Source organism: Callithrix jacchus, chromosome X (assembly GCF_049354715.1).
Source record: "Callithrix jacchus isolate 240 chromosome X, calJac240_pri, whole genome shotgun sequence".
Taxonomy (NCBI): Eukaryota; Metazoa; Chordata; class Mammalia; order Primates; family Cebidae; genus Callithrix; species Callithrix jacchus.
Genome location: NC_133524.1, coordinates 15,814,159 through 15,829,617, shown reverse-complemented (window position 1 = coordinate 15,829,617; position 15,459 = coordinate 15,814,159). Strand labels below are relative to the sequence as shown.

Sequence of the window (15,459 nt, the reverse complement as noted above, 5' to 3'; positions counted from 1 at the left end):
TGGCAGCTGTAGTGATAGAAACGCTGCAGTTTTATGAGGGGCTAGGAGATGTGTTTTTGCTTCTCTCTCTGCTCTTTTTTATATTTCATATGTCTTCACATGAGCTGCTCAGGCACATGAGATCTAGCAGGGCATGACCAAGCGCTGCACACAGGACATAGCACCTACTACTCAGGAAATTCCATCCAAGGAGACTAAATGGGAAGCAGAATCTTAGAGCTCCTCCTAGAAACCCTACTGTAACCACAGTGACTCATGTTTGTGCATAAGCTACTTTAATATATTTATGAGTGTCTCATTTGTGGCCCAGGACTGCTCTAGGAGAAAAGAAAGGTAATTTTCTATTTGACAGGTCAGGAAACTGAAATCCAGAGATGTTAGGTGATTTTATTTGCCGACAGAGCAAAGCAGGACTTTGAGGTAGGTGTATCTGACTCTAGCCGGGGGTCTGCCTTTCTCATTTCAATTAACCAGTGGTGAGTAGAGGGAAGCTTCTGTCCCCCAATGGACCACTTGCTGCCTGCAGAGTGGGTTGCTAAACCTTTTTATGCAAGGAGAAAAATTAAGCCCTATGTGTGAAAAGGGTGTATTTGCATCAAAGTGGAGTAAGTGTGTGTTATTTGAGATGTACTGAGAAAGAATCATAATATAAAACTTAAATAAAATAAAATCTTCCTCCATCTAGGAGCATAATACCTGAAATTTCACAAATGGAGCCATTCATTTGAGTTAAATAATTGTCTTCACACAATTATCCATCTTTAAAATACCACAGAGGGGAATACTATAGTGCCAAATTATTAACAATGATTCTCTCCCTTCTACCGAAAGTTGTTACCAGGGCAGCTTAAAAATCACTGGATAAAAGCTTCATTAAATCTTCAGTTTTGCCTAGCATTTACAATGTATTGCTTAAAAAGTCAGGTTTAGGGAATTGAGTTCTGTGTCCCTCATTACTGTACCTATGACATTTTAAAACTTCACTTGTCTGAAAAATAGAGAATAATATTATTCCTTTCCATAGAGTTGTCAAGAGGGTTATCTAAGAAAATATTTGTCTAAGTATTAGCTGTAACTTACTATAAACATCAAAAGTCTGGTACAGGACTTGACATAGCCCCGTGATGACCTAGACTTTCCCCTGGTAAAGGCAAGCATACTGAGTGGAGAGCGAGTGGCCTGGCTTCCCCTAAGCTGCTGCGAAAGGACAATACTGGCTCTGTGTGGGACAGGGAATGTGATCCACAGGCTTCCTGTGTGTAACAATGAGAATGCAAAAATGAGGATGAGTCTGCCACATTCACTGAGGTTGGTAGGAAAATCAGTAGATGGTTTCTTGGCATTGAGCCTTTTTACTGCCATATCTTTCCTCCACCAAGCCTCAAAACAAAACAAAACAAAACTCGATGACTCTCTTTTATGACTTTTTTTTTACCTTCGTCTTTCAACATTTCTTTTTTGAATTACCTTTTTGTAATGCTTTCAACCACTGACTTCGGCTCTCTTCGTTTGATGCATAGACATAGAGAAGCCCATCTTTATAGACAATCTGGAAAGGAAAATATTTGGCGTGTTTATATATAATTGCAACATACTTCATTTTGGTGGACCTGAAAACTTTTTGTCATCCAAAAGAAACCGTGAGTTTGCTTATATAGTATACATCAGCTCTGGCATTAGATGAAAACGAAATCTGCTTAAAAAATCCTCCAGCCATCAATTTGTTTTATCCCAGACAGTCTTATACTTTGGAAAATTATAGCAATATGCCCCTAACAGTAGTGATGAACAATGAGTTCTCACCAGGGATGCCCTGGACCATGGATAATTATAATATGTTAGACATTACATGTGTCTTAGGATTGATCTGCTCCATTCACTTACCCAGTGCATGATTTCCTTACGGTCCAGTGAAAAATGTTTAACTGCTCTATCTTTAAAAATACCTTCAGGGATGGATTGTTCTTTACTTTGCTATGTCATCTCTGTCAATATCCATATATTCTGATCATTATACAGTTCATACTTACATTTAGTAAAAATATGTCTCCCTGTTACTTCCATCTGTTTCATCATGTGGCATCCCAGGAATCCCCAGAATATATCATTTTCTATTTCTTAAGACAAATGTTCAGATGTTTGAAGATTACAATGTCTTCTCCAGATCCTTCTCTGGTTTATTGAACTCTTGCTGGTAAATACCCACAGCATGTGTTAAACACTTACTAGTTGCTGAGCTCTTTCCTAGCGACTTCAATATTTTCATCTTATTTCAACTCTATGAGAATAGAAGTTGAGTATGTGTTTACGGCTACACAAGTATAAATGGTGGGACTAGGAGCTCTGTGGGGCTCCAAAGCCTGTGGGTTTTTTGACCACCTCATGCCTCTGTGAGGTGTTTGCAGCATCTTCCATGAGCATGCTGTCCCCTGGTTTCTCCCAATTGGGTAATTTATTTCAATTAAAAGATGTTTATGTAGAGATGAGGTCTCACTGTGTTGCCCAGGCTGTCTTGAACTCACAGCCTCAAGTGATCCTCCCTCCTTGGCCTCCTAAAATGCTGGGATTACAGGCATAAGCCATTGTGCCTGGCCTGGTAATACTTTTTCCAAATGGGAAGTATGGTTTGTTAATCAACTGGATTATTGTATTTCAATTTTAGCCACAGCTTCCTACTACTAGCACTGGATAGTCAGGCCATCTGAAAGACAATCTATCTACCTTTAGATCAGAAATGTAAGTTTTTATGATATGAGAAAAGTAGGGGGCTGGGCACAGTGGCTCACGCTGTAATCTCAGCATTTTGGGAGGCCGAGGAGGGCAGATCGCAAGGTCAAGAGATCGAGACCATCTGGCCAACATGGTGAAACCTCGTCTCTACTAAAAATACAAAAAATAGGTGGGCATGGTGGCGCACACTTGTAGTCTCAACTACTTGGTAGACTGAGGCAGGAGAATCAATCGAACTCAGGAGGTGGAGGTTGCAGTGAGCCAAGATCACGCCACTGCACTTCAGCTTGGTGACAGAGCAAGACTCTGTCTCCAAAAAACAGAAAGGAAAAAAAAAGAAAAAGAAAAGTAGGGCATGACTTAGGTTAGGCCACTTCCAAAAGGTACTGTCGGCATAGACTCCATAGCGTATCATTGTTTAAAATACTTCAGGGTAAAATGAAAACTCCTTAGTATGGTCACCTCTCCAGGCTCATCTCTTTCACTGTCTCATGGGCTTCTTTATTCACAGGGACTACTTAGTGCTCTCCAAACATGTCATACTATTTCACCCATCAGTGCCTTGCTACCTGCGGCTGCTTTTGTCCTACTGCCCTTCTCATTTTGGCGGGGTTAAATTTTACTTGTCCTTCCCAACCTGAGTGTCACCTCCAATAGAATATATCTCTAGCCTCTTAGAGCTTCCACATCCTGAGACTTCATGGATGCACTCTGTCGACCTCCATCTTAACACTGCTTTGTAATGGTCTGTGTATTAGTCTATTTTCCCACTTCCCTATACATGCCTTGGGACAGGGGCAATGTTTTATTCCCTATAGTATGCCTATTACTGTGTACCACATCAGAGACACTCAACAATGTTTGTTAAAAGAGATTATCAGACCAGAGGCAGGTCAGGTCTCTGCGACTTACACTCCTGTCTTGCGTCCCTTCCCTCCAGGGAAGACAGCTTGGTCGACAGAATTTTAGCAAAATGCCCAACTCCCATTTGGGAATATTCCAAGCCTTGTTATTGTCTTAATAGATTGTTTTGAAATATCATTATTTTTCCTAGATATACTGAGTTCACAATAGAAAAATTAAAGGAAGAACTATCCACCCAATGCAATGTCGTTCTCCCCTTTACCTGAAATGGATACTGTCTCTCCACAGGCGTCTGCTCCTCTAGATTTACTTTCTCCACGCATCTGATTTTCTTAATTTCAATTGATCCTTTTCTGCTGCCCCTTTTCTGAATTAAAAAACAAAATGTAAGATACTTCATGCAATGCACCATGGTGCACAAGGAAAGACAAAACTCAAGTTATGCTTGAAAGGAAGATTGGGGTAGGGGGTGGGCGATGGAGAACCACTTATGATAGTCAAAATCCAGTGACAACAGAATCTATTCCTTGAGTGTGGACACAAACACATATATTCCAGTGGTTAATAATCTTCTTTGATTATCTTGAAATGTGTTTCAAATCACCTACCATGTGGTTAATATACTCAGGAAAATCAAGATTTAACTTCTGCAAAGCATCTTCATTTTGGCTGAATCTTATGATTCGGTATTTTTACTATAGTAGAATTCTCAACTGTACAGGAATAGTCTTTTATTTCTAGCATTGTTTTAAGGCAGCGTTTCTTATCCTCAGCACTATTGACATTTAAGGCTGGGTAATTTATTTGTTGTGAGGACTGTCCTGTGCACTGCAGGAAGGTTAGCATTCTTGGCCTCTACTCACTAGATGCCTTTAGCACTTACTGTTCCTGTCCTCCAGTTGGGACAACCCAAAATATCTCCAGTCTTTTCCCAATGTCCCCTGGGGAGCAAAAATGCCCTCAGTTGAGAACCACTGTTCTAAAGTTATAATTTGCCTTAGTAAAGTTAACTAATGTTTTAAAGTCCTTTATCTTGAATTCACTATACCTTCTTTAAGAAAAGGTCATGTGATGAGTGAATAGAAGTGGACCTTTACTGTGTAAGCTAAGAAACCTGATATTCTCTCATTATGATCAAGTACTTTGTGGAGACTTAGGAAAAATAATAAATTGTATGGAAACAATAAAATAAATAATGTCTCACCATTTTGTCATATTCATAGTAGGAAAGGTTTGTCTTGGTCAAAACAAAAAGTCGTTCTTTGTAATTATTTGGTGACATTTTCTTTTTTTGCTGTGACCTTTTGAGAAGAAGTTCTTCTAGAATAGATTTTGTATCCATATTATCATCCTAAACAAAATAAATAAGTCAAATGAGTATTTGCAGCATCTAGGTAAGTTCTCTTTAACCTCCATATCATTTCCTCAACTATTTCCTATTAAAGAATAATATAAATGCTAATTTTTTAATGAGACTGATTTAGGATTATAAGAAAATTACATAGTAGCTACAGTTTTTCTACTGCTTTTGCTTTGGGTTTTATAACTATGTTGATTTTTAAAAAGCACTTTCTACATTTGACTCCTCCCACGGTGGATAATAAATTCATCATCTTTGCACCATTCTCCAGACCATCTTATCAAAATGCTCTGTACTCTTTAAACATTCTGTATGTGTTGGTTGGATTGAATTGGGTATGATAAAACTTAAAAAAAAATTAACTCCAGACAGTTCACAATTTATGAAGCAATGGCCAGTAATTTGATCGAATTATCCAAACCACTATGAAGCACTGACGTTATTGTCAATAACACCTGCAGCCCTGATCATGACCAGATCTTTAACATAAAGGACACAGGTATAATTTTCAATATCTATGAGAATTTAAAATTAAAGTGAATGCCTAGGGCAGAATAAAATGAGGAAAATATATGAGGGTGCAATAACAGATGCTATCGAAAGAGATTTAGAAGAACTGAAAAAATGAGTAAAATTGTAAAGTAAAAAGACTGTTGCTTTTTATTCCAAAATCATGTAAAATATTAAAACTTAAAGTATTTCTGAAAAATAAACCAATTAATTTTCTAGTTCGACTAAGATGGTTGCTTCAACCCTCAATCTGATATCAGCTCTGACCATGAACAGTAGCAATACTGAGCAGTAGGCCAGAGAGACAAACTTTCTTACATTCTTCATTGCTTTGTGAAATTGTATCATTCTTTGCATTCACATGCCCAATAGTTAAGATCTTTCTTTATTGATAATCTGAAGGTTTCACTCACCTTAGACTCGCTACAGCCAAAGTATACGTGTTGGTCCTTAACTTTAACTCTCAAGCTCTAAGCAAAAGTTACCGCTTCAAGGCACCATCACTCATGTTCCCTCTGGCTATCTCCCAGGGACATGCATTAAAAAGAAGATATTTGCATCCCACTTATCAATCTTGATCAGGAAGCACTCACACAGGCATTACTCTGTTTGCATGGAGGCAGGCGCTAAGTGAACCCATCCATTCACTAGAGGGCACTTCTCACTGGCCGGTGAGTATGATGGACTCACTATGGCAGAAGAGTGAAATGAAAGGGAGACTAAGAAATACAGCCTGGCATTGAATAAACCACAGTTGGCTCCAGCCAGCTTTCATCCTGACATAGACCACACAACTCTCAAAGTGGAATCAAGAAAACCAGCTTTTATTATTTACTATATAAAACAAAAGATTATTTATTAATTTCTAAAATGTCCTCCAAGGGCATTATTTGATTTTTAGGTAGAAGTAGTGGAAACCTTATCCATTCAATATAATAAAGTCTTGGTTACTTTTTGCTTGGGATATTTTTAGCTATTTAAAAAGGATAATTCTTTTGCAAAAGAAGAATGGGTTTCTTCAGAGTCCAATGGGTGCTATTTGCCATGGTCACTGGTTTCTTTGCCCAGTAAAGACAGGGCAGAGATCAGGGTACAGTAGAGCCTGCAGAACCTACAGAGGCAGGTAGCATGCCTTCCTTTTATATATGCTTCCATTGTGAACTCTACATATCCATGTGCTCAGATAAGCTTATTTTCTACAGAATTTGCTCAGAGACTTACGGAAATAACGAAGGTCTACTTTTTGTGAGGGAAAGCCTCTTTTAGGCAGGCAATATCACACCAGCCATAGTTTTAGGGTGCTTATATATTTCTTTTACTAATGACACAGAAGGAGAAAACTGTGAAAACTCTTGTCAATTTTTTTTATATCCATAGCTGAAATGTCATTCCTCAAAGCAGAGTGCTAATTAAATAGATCTGATTAGTTGAATAGAAAATTTACTTTTTAATTTTTTTCAGATGCTAAATCAATTTGTGACATTAACATTGTTTTAAAAATGTGAAAAACCTAATGTTAAAGTAACTATTTAGTCTTTCCCAGTACTATGTGCCGATATACATACTTTTCTGTTTATAGAACTTTCACGCCTAGGCAGGGCACGGTGGCTCATGCCTGTAATCCCAGCACATTGGAAAGCTGAGGAGGGAGGATCACTTGAGGTCGGGAGTTTGAGACCTGCCTGGGCAACATAGCAAGATCCTGTCTCTAGAAAAATTTTTTAACAAATTAGCAGACATGGTGGTTTGCACCTGTAGTCCCAGCTACTCGGGAGGCTGAAGAGGAAGGATCATGCCACTGCACTCCAGCCTGGGCGACAGACTGAGACCCTGTCTCTAAAAACAAAAAAGAAAGAAAAAGAAAAATGTTATGTGTATCACACCAGAGATGAGAATTTTTGTAATTTTGTATCAAAAAATAATAAGATGAGTCACAGAGACCACTGACAAATTCACAAAGTTGCCTCTGTATATTGAAAGGAAGAACATCGAGTAAAAAGGAAGGTATTGAACCCTCAAGCACCTTCTCCAGTAAACCTCCAAGGGTTTACAAGCATTGTTGCATCTGGTGAAATATAACTTGTGAAATTTCAACATAATTGTTCATTTCAAAATCCTGCCCTTTATACATTTTTTTGCTTTCATTTTAAGATGCATATGCAATATATGTTTATTCTATAAAGCCCAGAGCTACAGAAAGGGAAAAGAAAAACACAGCACATTTCTAGATGTTTTTCTTTTGAAATATTTGTGTGCACATGTTTATTTTTTCGAAGACAGGTTCACGTACTGTACACATGGGTCTGTAATCTGTTGTTCTCATGCAATAAACACCTGAAGCCACACATTTTTGAGGTACCTATCCAAGAGGAACAGTCCTTCAAAGCTGCACTCCCTAATCTGGAGTACTGAAGCTTCCTAACAATCTTGAAGAACCCCGCCTTGATGACTCAAGCTGTTTTCATTTCCATATCAGTTTCTTCTAAGACAAACCATGTGGTTTCTGCTCAGGCTTGGACTTGCCTTTCTCCTTCTATTTACTTCTGTCCCTTCCTTATACTTCTTCTTTCTCCTCCTATGGGCTAGATTCTAATTGGAAAACATTTCTATGGTATCTCTTGATATAGAAGGGTAGTTGGATAGTTGCTGATGATTAGTTTTTAGAAATGCAGTATCTCCTCCCTTGTATTTTGACAATAAATAAACAGGGTTCACTGTTAAGTCAAATGTATGTCCAACAACTAGCAAACCCTGCTCTCGTTACCCTTATTTAAGGAGAATTCAGTTGGGAAGGTGAAACAAAAAACCTTTTAAAGTAAAATGAGATCCTAAACCCAGTCAGTATTAACAAGAAATCTATTTCCATAGAGGAGCTAGTGGGATTTGGGTGGATTCTCATATTACCACCCACATAGAATAGACATATCAATTTGCTTACCAAATAGCCCAGGCTGCCTATTTTCATAAACAGATGAAACTGGAAAGAGATTAAGGCACGGAGGAGGAAAAAAAAAAAAAAACTGGCAGAAATCAATATAGTATTTCTTATAAGGAAGCTAGCAGCCATTAGGTAACCTCTTACACACATAAAAGGTGTATGTTGAATTCACATGACTTGTAATCACTATAGTTATTTAGGACTTATAGGGTAACAATGTCATGAGAGTAAGAGGTTCAGGCTGGCAGTTCTATTTGGCACACTTGATTTTGAGCCTACAGTGTGTCCAATATTGAGTTACTGGTTCCAGAAATAAAGATCAGCTGTCTGTGGCCCTGAGGGATGATGTACAAGCTTGAGACATAGGCTGCATAACTAACTAATATGCAAGATAGCTGTGGGGTGGTAGACTCAAAAGGCAGGAGGAGGTTACAGAACTGTCATTTATAAGCTGTATTACCCTGGCCAAGCCCTTTCCTGCACTAACTTTCAGTTTTCTGATTTGTAAAGTAAGATAGGTAAAAACTCTCTTACTTTACGGGACTTAAATGAGAAAACTTATGTGAAAGTACTTGGCACACTGTGGGTACCAACTATGCTTTAAAAAAGAAGAGATGGGGGGAAAATGCAAGTGCTAGAGTAGAGTCCATTCATTGTGCTATGAAAGGGCCAAGGAAGGAAAAGTTGTTTTTTTCTTAAGGTAACCAAATAAGGTATTTTAGAAGGGAGCACATTGAAATTAGACTTTGAAGGATGAGAGTGATTTTACTAATACTGATCCTAGCCAATGTTTAAGGAGGGCTCACTATGCGCCAGCTGTTTAGAGTTTACTGATCACAACTGCTCTATGGAGTAGGTCATGACACCTCTACCTTATGTGGTAGTCCAGAACACTCCCATCCTAGGGGAGATTTTGTGATACTCCCAGCCCATGGGGTAGGTTGTGACACAGTCACCCTATAGAGTAAGTTGTAACATCGTTTCCTGCTAATAGATTATGGAGCTGCAATAGATAAATAAATTGCCCAGGCCACACTGCTAGTGGGTGGAGCTGGATTTGAATCCAGTCAGTCTAACTCCACAGCCCATATTTGTGACCATGATATTAATGCTGGAGAAGGACATGCCTGCTGTGTGACCCTCCTAAACCGGAGAATGCTCTCACTTAAATACAGGAAGGCAGTCGTAGGATGTCAAATCTGGTAGGAACCCTAGAAACCGTTTAACAGATGTAGCACTGAGCCCAGTAGCCTAGGTGTCTTCGCCAGTACTGTTAACCAGTGACCTAAGAGGCATGGTCCTGGGAGCCAGCTTCATGTGTCCTGCCTGTACACTGTCCACTCCATGATGGCGGTAAACAGAGTAGGAGATATGTATGTATTCAGCCAAACATACTACAGCGTTGTTAAAGGACACAGTTTAGTGAGACTACCCATAAATTTGAGTCTTAACAGACACGTGCAAGAGACATTTTGCCGAAAATATCAGAAAGATATTGTTACCTATAATCTTTCAATAGGAATCTCCTGCTGAAAGGCAGTGTTAAATGGCAAACTTTGAACCCAAGTTTTCAAAATAGGTAAGAACACACAACCTCAAAAGTTGGAATAAATTCTCAGTGGTACAGAAGAGGAGCAGTAGACAAGATACAAAGGGACATAGGGATATCTAGTTAAATGGCCATTGGATAGTTCCCTCAACCAGGTAGTGTATTCCCTGACTGGCTCAGGGTGGTGCCTTTAAAGATTTATCCTTCAGAATTGAGAAAGAACGATAGCAATTCCTTACCCCTTGACTTGGTTTAGTTATCCTCTCTTACTTTACATGCCATATAGCTGAGGATTTCGGTAGGTGCCAAGATGTTAAAATAATACATGTGGTGGGAGGGCAGTAGAGCAGGAAGGGTGGGAAAGAAAGGAAAGACACTCCAAGTGGGGCGGGATCTGGAAGGGAAAATGGAGGGCCCTGTGACAAACTTGTTCTTCAAATATTTGCCAAATGCTAGGCCTGCTTATCTTCCTGTTGAAGAACTGAACACACTGTGATGGTAAGTTTAAACAAGAACAAAAAGTTTGACTGAGAATCAAGTAAACTAGTTCAAAAAAGTCTTATGATGCTGGCCAAAGACAAATCCTGGCTTCACACAACCTGCCAAATCCTTATTTCACATGATATTACGTAGGAGAGGGAAAATTAAAGTTGATTTTGGCATGATATGGATAGAAGTCTTTTAACATTGACCGTCTAATTCTCAGCATTTTGGAGCACCATACCTTAATTGTTCCAAAATGAATGTATAAAAACCAGACAATTTGGGAAGATCACTTTCTCACAAAGAAGGCAAAAATTATAATGCTAGTCCTGTTGGAGCTAAGTTTTACTCTAGGTGTGAGATTAATCTTCAGTGCCCCATAGAGCTTTTGTAAGTCTTTTCTTCTTTTCAGTAACCTATTTCTTTCAGCTCCCTCTCTTCTGCCTAGGGCACTCTCTTTGGGCATCTTTCTTAGGAGAAAAGCAAAAAGTGATAAATCCATGAGCTAGCATCTCCTGCTGAATGAAACATGTAACACTGCTTATGTGATGCAAGCTGGTGTGAGTGAAAACACCAAGCTGTGTTTGAATCCCTGCTCTGTCTCTATGCAACCTGTCATGTTACTTAATCCAGCTAAACCTCAGCTTCCCCATCTGTAAAGGGAGTAAAACAATAACCACTTCAAAGGGTTATGAGTAGTCAAGAGAAAATGGCAGCCTAATGCCCATCACCCTAGCAGATGCTCTAAAAATTGATGTCCCTTCTCATCACTCCATAGGCAAAGTTTTAAAAAGAGACCATAGCAAAAGTAAAGAACTAAAAACAATGAAATGATAATGAACCTTAATGATAAAATTTTACTTCCCATCCCTTTGTTCCCAGCTCCTGAGGATAGGCGATAACGGGAGGCAGGAAGACCTCCTCATGTATTGTCATGTCAATAAGCACCAGTCCCTGGCAGGTTTGTCACAGACTTTCCATCCTGAGATGAGTTACTATAAAATGAAGTTGAACCAGCCCCTTAGTGACTATGTATTTGTGCCACCATATTTCCTACAAATAAATACTTGGATGTGACTCAAAATGTGGTCCGTGCACTTGCATCACCTGGGTGCTCATTAGAAATACAGACTCTCAGTTCCCACCCGAGACCTCATGCAGCCAAATCTTCATTTTAGCAAGATTCCCAGGTGATCCACGTGCACAAGAAAGCTTGAGAAGCGCTTACATCAATCACAAAGTTTGTACTACTTTTCAAATCCAATAAAATCATTGTGGCCCACAAAATCTTTCAAAATTATTTGGATGTGAGTACAACTGTATGGTTCCCCTCCCTCCCATCTGTCTACCTTCATCTAAAATACACTAAGCTCTTGATTTAGGGAGACTTCAGGAACCTAAGAGCAAATATTTGTAGCTAAAGTAACAGCATAAAAACAAACTTAAAGAAGGTATAAGGAACATTTCTATGTCTCTTTGGAAGCAGTTATGAGGCCAATATGAAAGACTGTGGAAAGGCAATACCTAAAGAAGAGGCTGGAGACAATTAGCAGAGAGCACAGCACAAAGCCAGATAGACCTGGTGGTGATATGCACAGAAACTGATAGCTTCTCCAACTGAGATTTTGAGCAAGGAGTGAATTTATGGTGAAATTATAGCAGTTTCACCCATTGGCCTCTAAATTACCTAGTCCCATCTAAAGTCCCAGGGGAAGCCCTGGCAATTTCATATTCAAAATGTTGCACTATTTTTCTTAAGGCGAGCTTTCCAAAGTTTGTAAGCTTCAGGTCCCACAACACCAGGAACTAAACTTATTTTCCCCATAGAATATGACACTGAGTAGCCACCTGCCGCTTAAACGCACCATCTCGGCTTGTTCCGTGCTTGCCTGGGTCCTGCCGCGGTGGTTGGTCTGCTCTTGCAGGAACAAAGCCCCAGCTGTCCTGTTTCCAGCAGAAGCAAATTGTTTCACATTTTCCTGGCTGCTGGGTCAGAAATGGCCACATTACTCAGTGCCCCCAACACGTTTATTGTCCTACAGAGCCTTACACAATCCCACAGGAAACCGCGCTCAACACTTAGCCAACACTTGTTGATCTGATTGAACGCAACGAAAACGGAGACAAAAGCATATTCCATAAAGGTTCCAATTTTGAAAACTATAGCTCCCATTTTTCCCAGGCAGCTCTCGGGTACATGTGATAACCCCTGCCTTTGTTTGTAGAGCGCTGTGCTGGAAAGGACAAGAAAATATCTCGGCAAGCCCCAACTGCTGACGCTGACTTCTCTCACACGAGCCAGGAAACCATTAGGTAATGCCAAAGCACACAGAGAATAAGCAATCAAACTTAAACACTTGGACAAAGGAAGAACAGAGAATATGTAAGAACAGTTCATATGATGGGAAAGGAGTTTCTTTGTATAGTTTAAGTTATTAAGAAATCCAGAAATGAAAAAGGGATTGTTTTTGCTAAGGTATGGTACACCCAGATCACAACGAAAAGGTGTGTCTCTTGACATCATTATGACAGCCTCACAACTTTTGGCTTCCCCTATTCCACCGTTTTTCTCTGGTGCATACTGGCTGGCCATTTGTAATAAATCTAAGGACATATTTTATGTCCTGATATGGACAGCCAAGGAAAGAAATCATCCTTTTGGCATGCACTGACACACTGTGCTTACTTACAAATTGTTGATTACTGCAACTTATTTGTTAGTATCTATGATGTGAAGAAGTCTTGGATTGACAGAGGAGAGTGAAGCTACTAACTTTCAAATAGGTTTTCTTTTGAGTGTACATGGAATTAGCATTATTTCTATTCATTCGTTCAGTCAAGTCTTATTTGAGAACCTGCCATGTGCTGAGCATTCTGTTAGGGGCTAGAGACACAAGAACCTACAGAAGAGAAGCAGCCCACATCTTCAAGGGGCTATGAATGGAGGAGGGAGAACCACAAGTAATGGTTTAATTACAGTAGAGTGTGGGAAAAATAACTTGGGAGAAATATTTTTTAAATATTTCAATTGGGAAACTGGAATTTGGGGAAGGGCAAGGAGTCCTTCAGAATAATTCAAAAGAGTGTAATTTACATTCTGGTAGCAAATTAAGACCACTGCTGGGTTCCAAATAGCTCTCCATTCTTTAGGAATATAGCAGGGAGTCATTCAAAAAATTAAGGGTGAAGCAGGGCAGCAGTAGCATAACAACCTGGCCAAATAAATTAATTCTACACTCTGCTAATTAATTTCCTTTTGCACATGACAATTTGTATTTACTCCACAACTTATATATGGTAATATGGCAAAAGTTAGATTCTAGAATGAAAAGTAAACTTAGGGTAAGGGAAAGAGCAGTCGGTGATGGGGTTTGACTGTGTCTTCACCCAAATCTCATCTTGAATCGGAGTTCCCATAATCCGCACATGTTGTGGGAGGGACCTAGTGGGAGGTAATTGAATCATGGGGGTGGGTTTTTCCTGTGCTGTTCTTATGATAGTGAATAAGTCTCACCAGATCTGATAGTTTTATAAAGGGCAGTTCCCCTGCACACACACTCTTGCTTGCCACCATGTAAGATGTGCCTTTGCTCCTCTTTCACTGTCCACTATGATTGTGAGGTCTTCCCAGTCATATGGAACTGTGAGTCCATTAAACCCCTCTTTCTTCATAAATTACCCAGTCTTGAGTATTTCTTCATAGAAGCATGAAAATGGACTAATACAGTTGGTATAAATGTGGAAACACCTGGGCACAATCTCTTGGGATTTCCATCCCTTCTTGGGGTGTAAAACACTCAAGGGCAGCTGGGAGGAGTGGTTTCCTCTAAGTCAAAATGTCACAGATTTATTTAGTTATTCTATTCATTCACTTCCTCTGCTATGTCTCTTGACTGTTTCTTTGGCTCTGTATTTTCCATGACTAGTTACATCCTAATTTTTGGCAACCTGCTATTTTGATAATATGACTGAATTTACTCAAATTATATGCTGCACTGTCACCTTTACTCGGTTAGAATTTTAAGAATTTTCTCCAAAGCTTGTTCATGTAAGACCTTAGCAAGCTACAACTAAAGGGTTATGGCATGGGACAATTTGACTTCATGATGTGAACAAACTTGTTCACTTGTGCTTACATTTTTAAAATAAAAAAGAACCTTGTAGAAACCATTGTGTGTGTGTGTGTGTGTGTGTGTGTGTGTGTGTGTGAGAGAGAGAGAGAGAGAGAGAGCGAGAGAGAGAGAAAGAAAACCAAATAATCAGAGTCCTTCTGTCTTGTGGCGGACCTGTATTTTCCTCTCACTTTAAAAACTTCACTTGGCTCATGGCTTTAAGCCCCATCTATGTGCCTAGGACAGCCAGGACGTCTCTCCTGAATTCCAGACTCATATTTGACTGTCAACTTGTCCGTCTGTACTTGGGGTATCTGATATATATCTCAAACTTGTCCAAAGCTGACCTCCTGATTCATCCCCCAAACTAGTTTCTCCTACAATCTTCCTCTTATCAGCTAATAGGAACTCTCCCCTTCCAGTTGCTCAGGCTAAAGAATATGGAGTCATCTTCAATTTTTACCCTTCCCTTGCACCAAACGTTCAATCCTTCATGAAATAAGGTTAGTGCTATCCTCAAATGTACCCCATTGGGCCACTTTTCTTTACCTCTACTGCCACCTACTGGTCTGAGTTGCCACCACCCCCAGGGGGAATTACTGTACTAGTATCCTGATTGTTCTTCCACTCTTGTCCCTGCGGTCTATTCTCCACTGAGTGGCTAGAATGATCGTTTTAAATATAAGTCACATCTTAGCACTTCTCCAGTCTGAACTCTTCGCTTGCCCCCCAGTTCTGGTCACTTAGGACTGTCTAACATCATCCCATGATTATTCTACTTCATCTTCCCACTCCTAAAACTGGCCTCTTTTCTACTCCTCCAATATTCTGAGCAACATCTAGTCCAGGGCCATTGCATTGGCAGTATCCTATGCTTGGCTAACTTTCCCAGATATCTGACTGGCTCGTGTCC

General features: G+C 39.7%; 1 protein-coding gene across 3 annotated transcripts in view; it reads right to left on the bottom strand.

The window, feature by feature from the left end:
* The window catches only part of BMX (BMX non-receptor tyrosine kinase), a 57,870-nt gene extending 45,433 nt beyond the window's left edge, over positions 1 to 12,437 (bottom strand). For 2 of the 3 annotated variants that reach the window (XM_002762647.6, XM_017968693.4), the window contains exons 1-4: positions 12,300 to 12,437; positions 4,799 to 4,945; positions 3,857 to 3,961; positions 1,468 to 1,549 (exon numbers count right to left, since the gene is read on the bottom strand). In XM_002762647.6, the coding sequence (XP_002762693.3) occupies positions 1,468 to 1,549; positions 3,857 to 3,961; positions 4,799 to 4,945; positions 12,300 to 12,302 (337 nt within the window). In that variant the 5' untranslated portion in view covers positions 12,303 to 12,437. Of the gene's footprint in view, positions 1 to 1,467; positions 1,550 to 3,856; positions 3,962 to 4,798; positions 4,946 to 7,216; positions 7,301 to 12,299 lie in introns of all 3 variants that reach the window. The other variant, XM_054251126.2, reaches the window with a different exon arrangement.
* Positions 12,438 to 15,459: the final 3,022 nt, after the last annotated feature.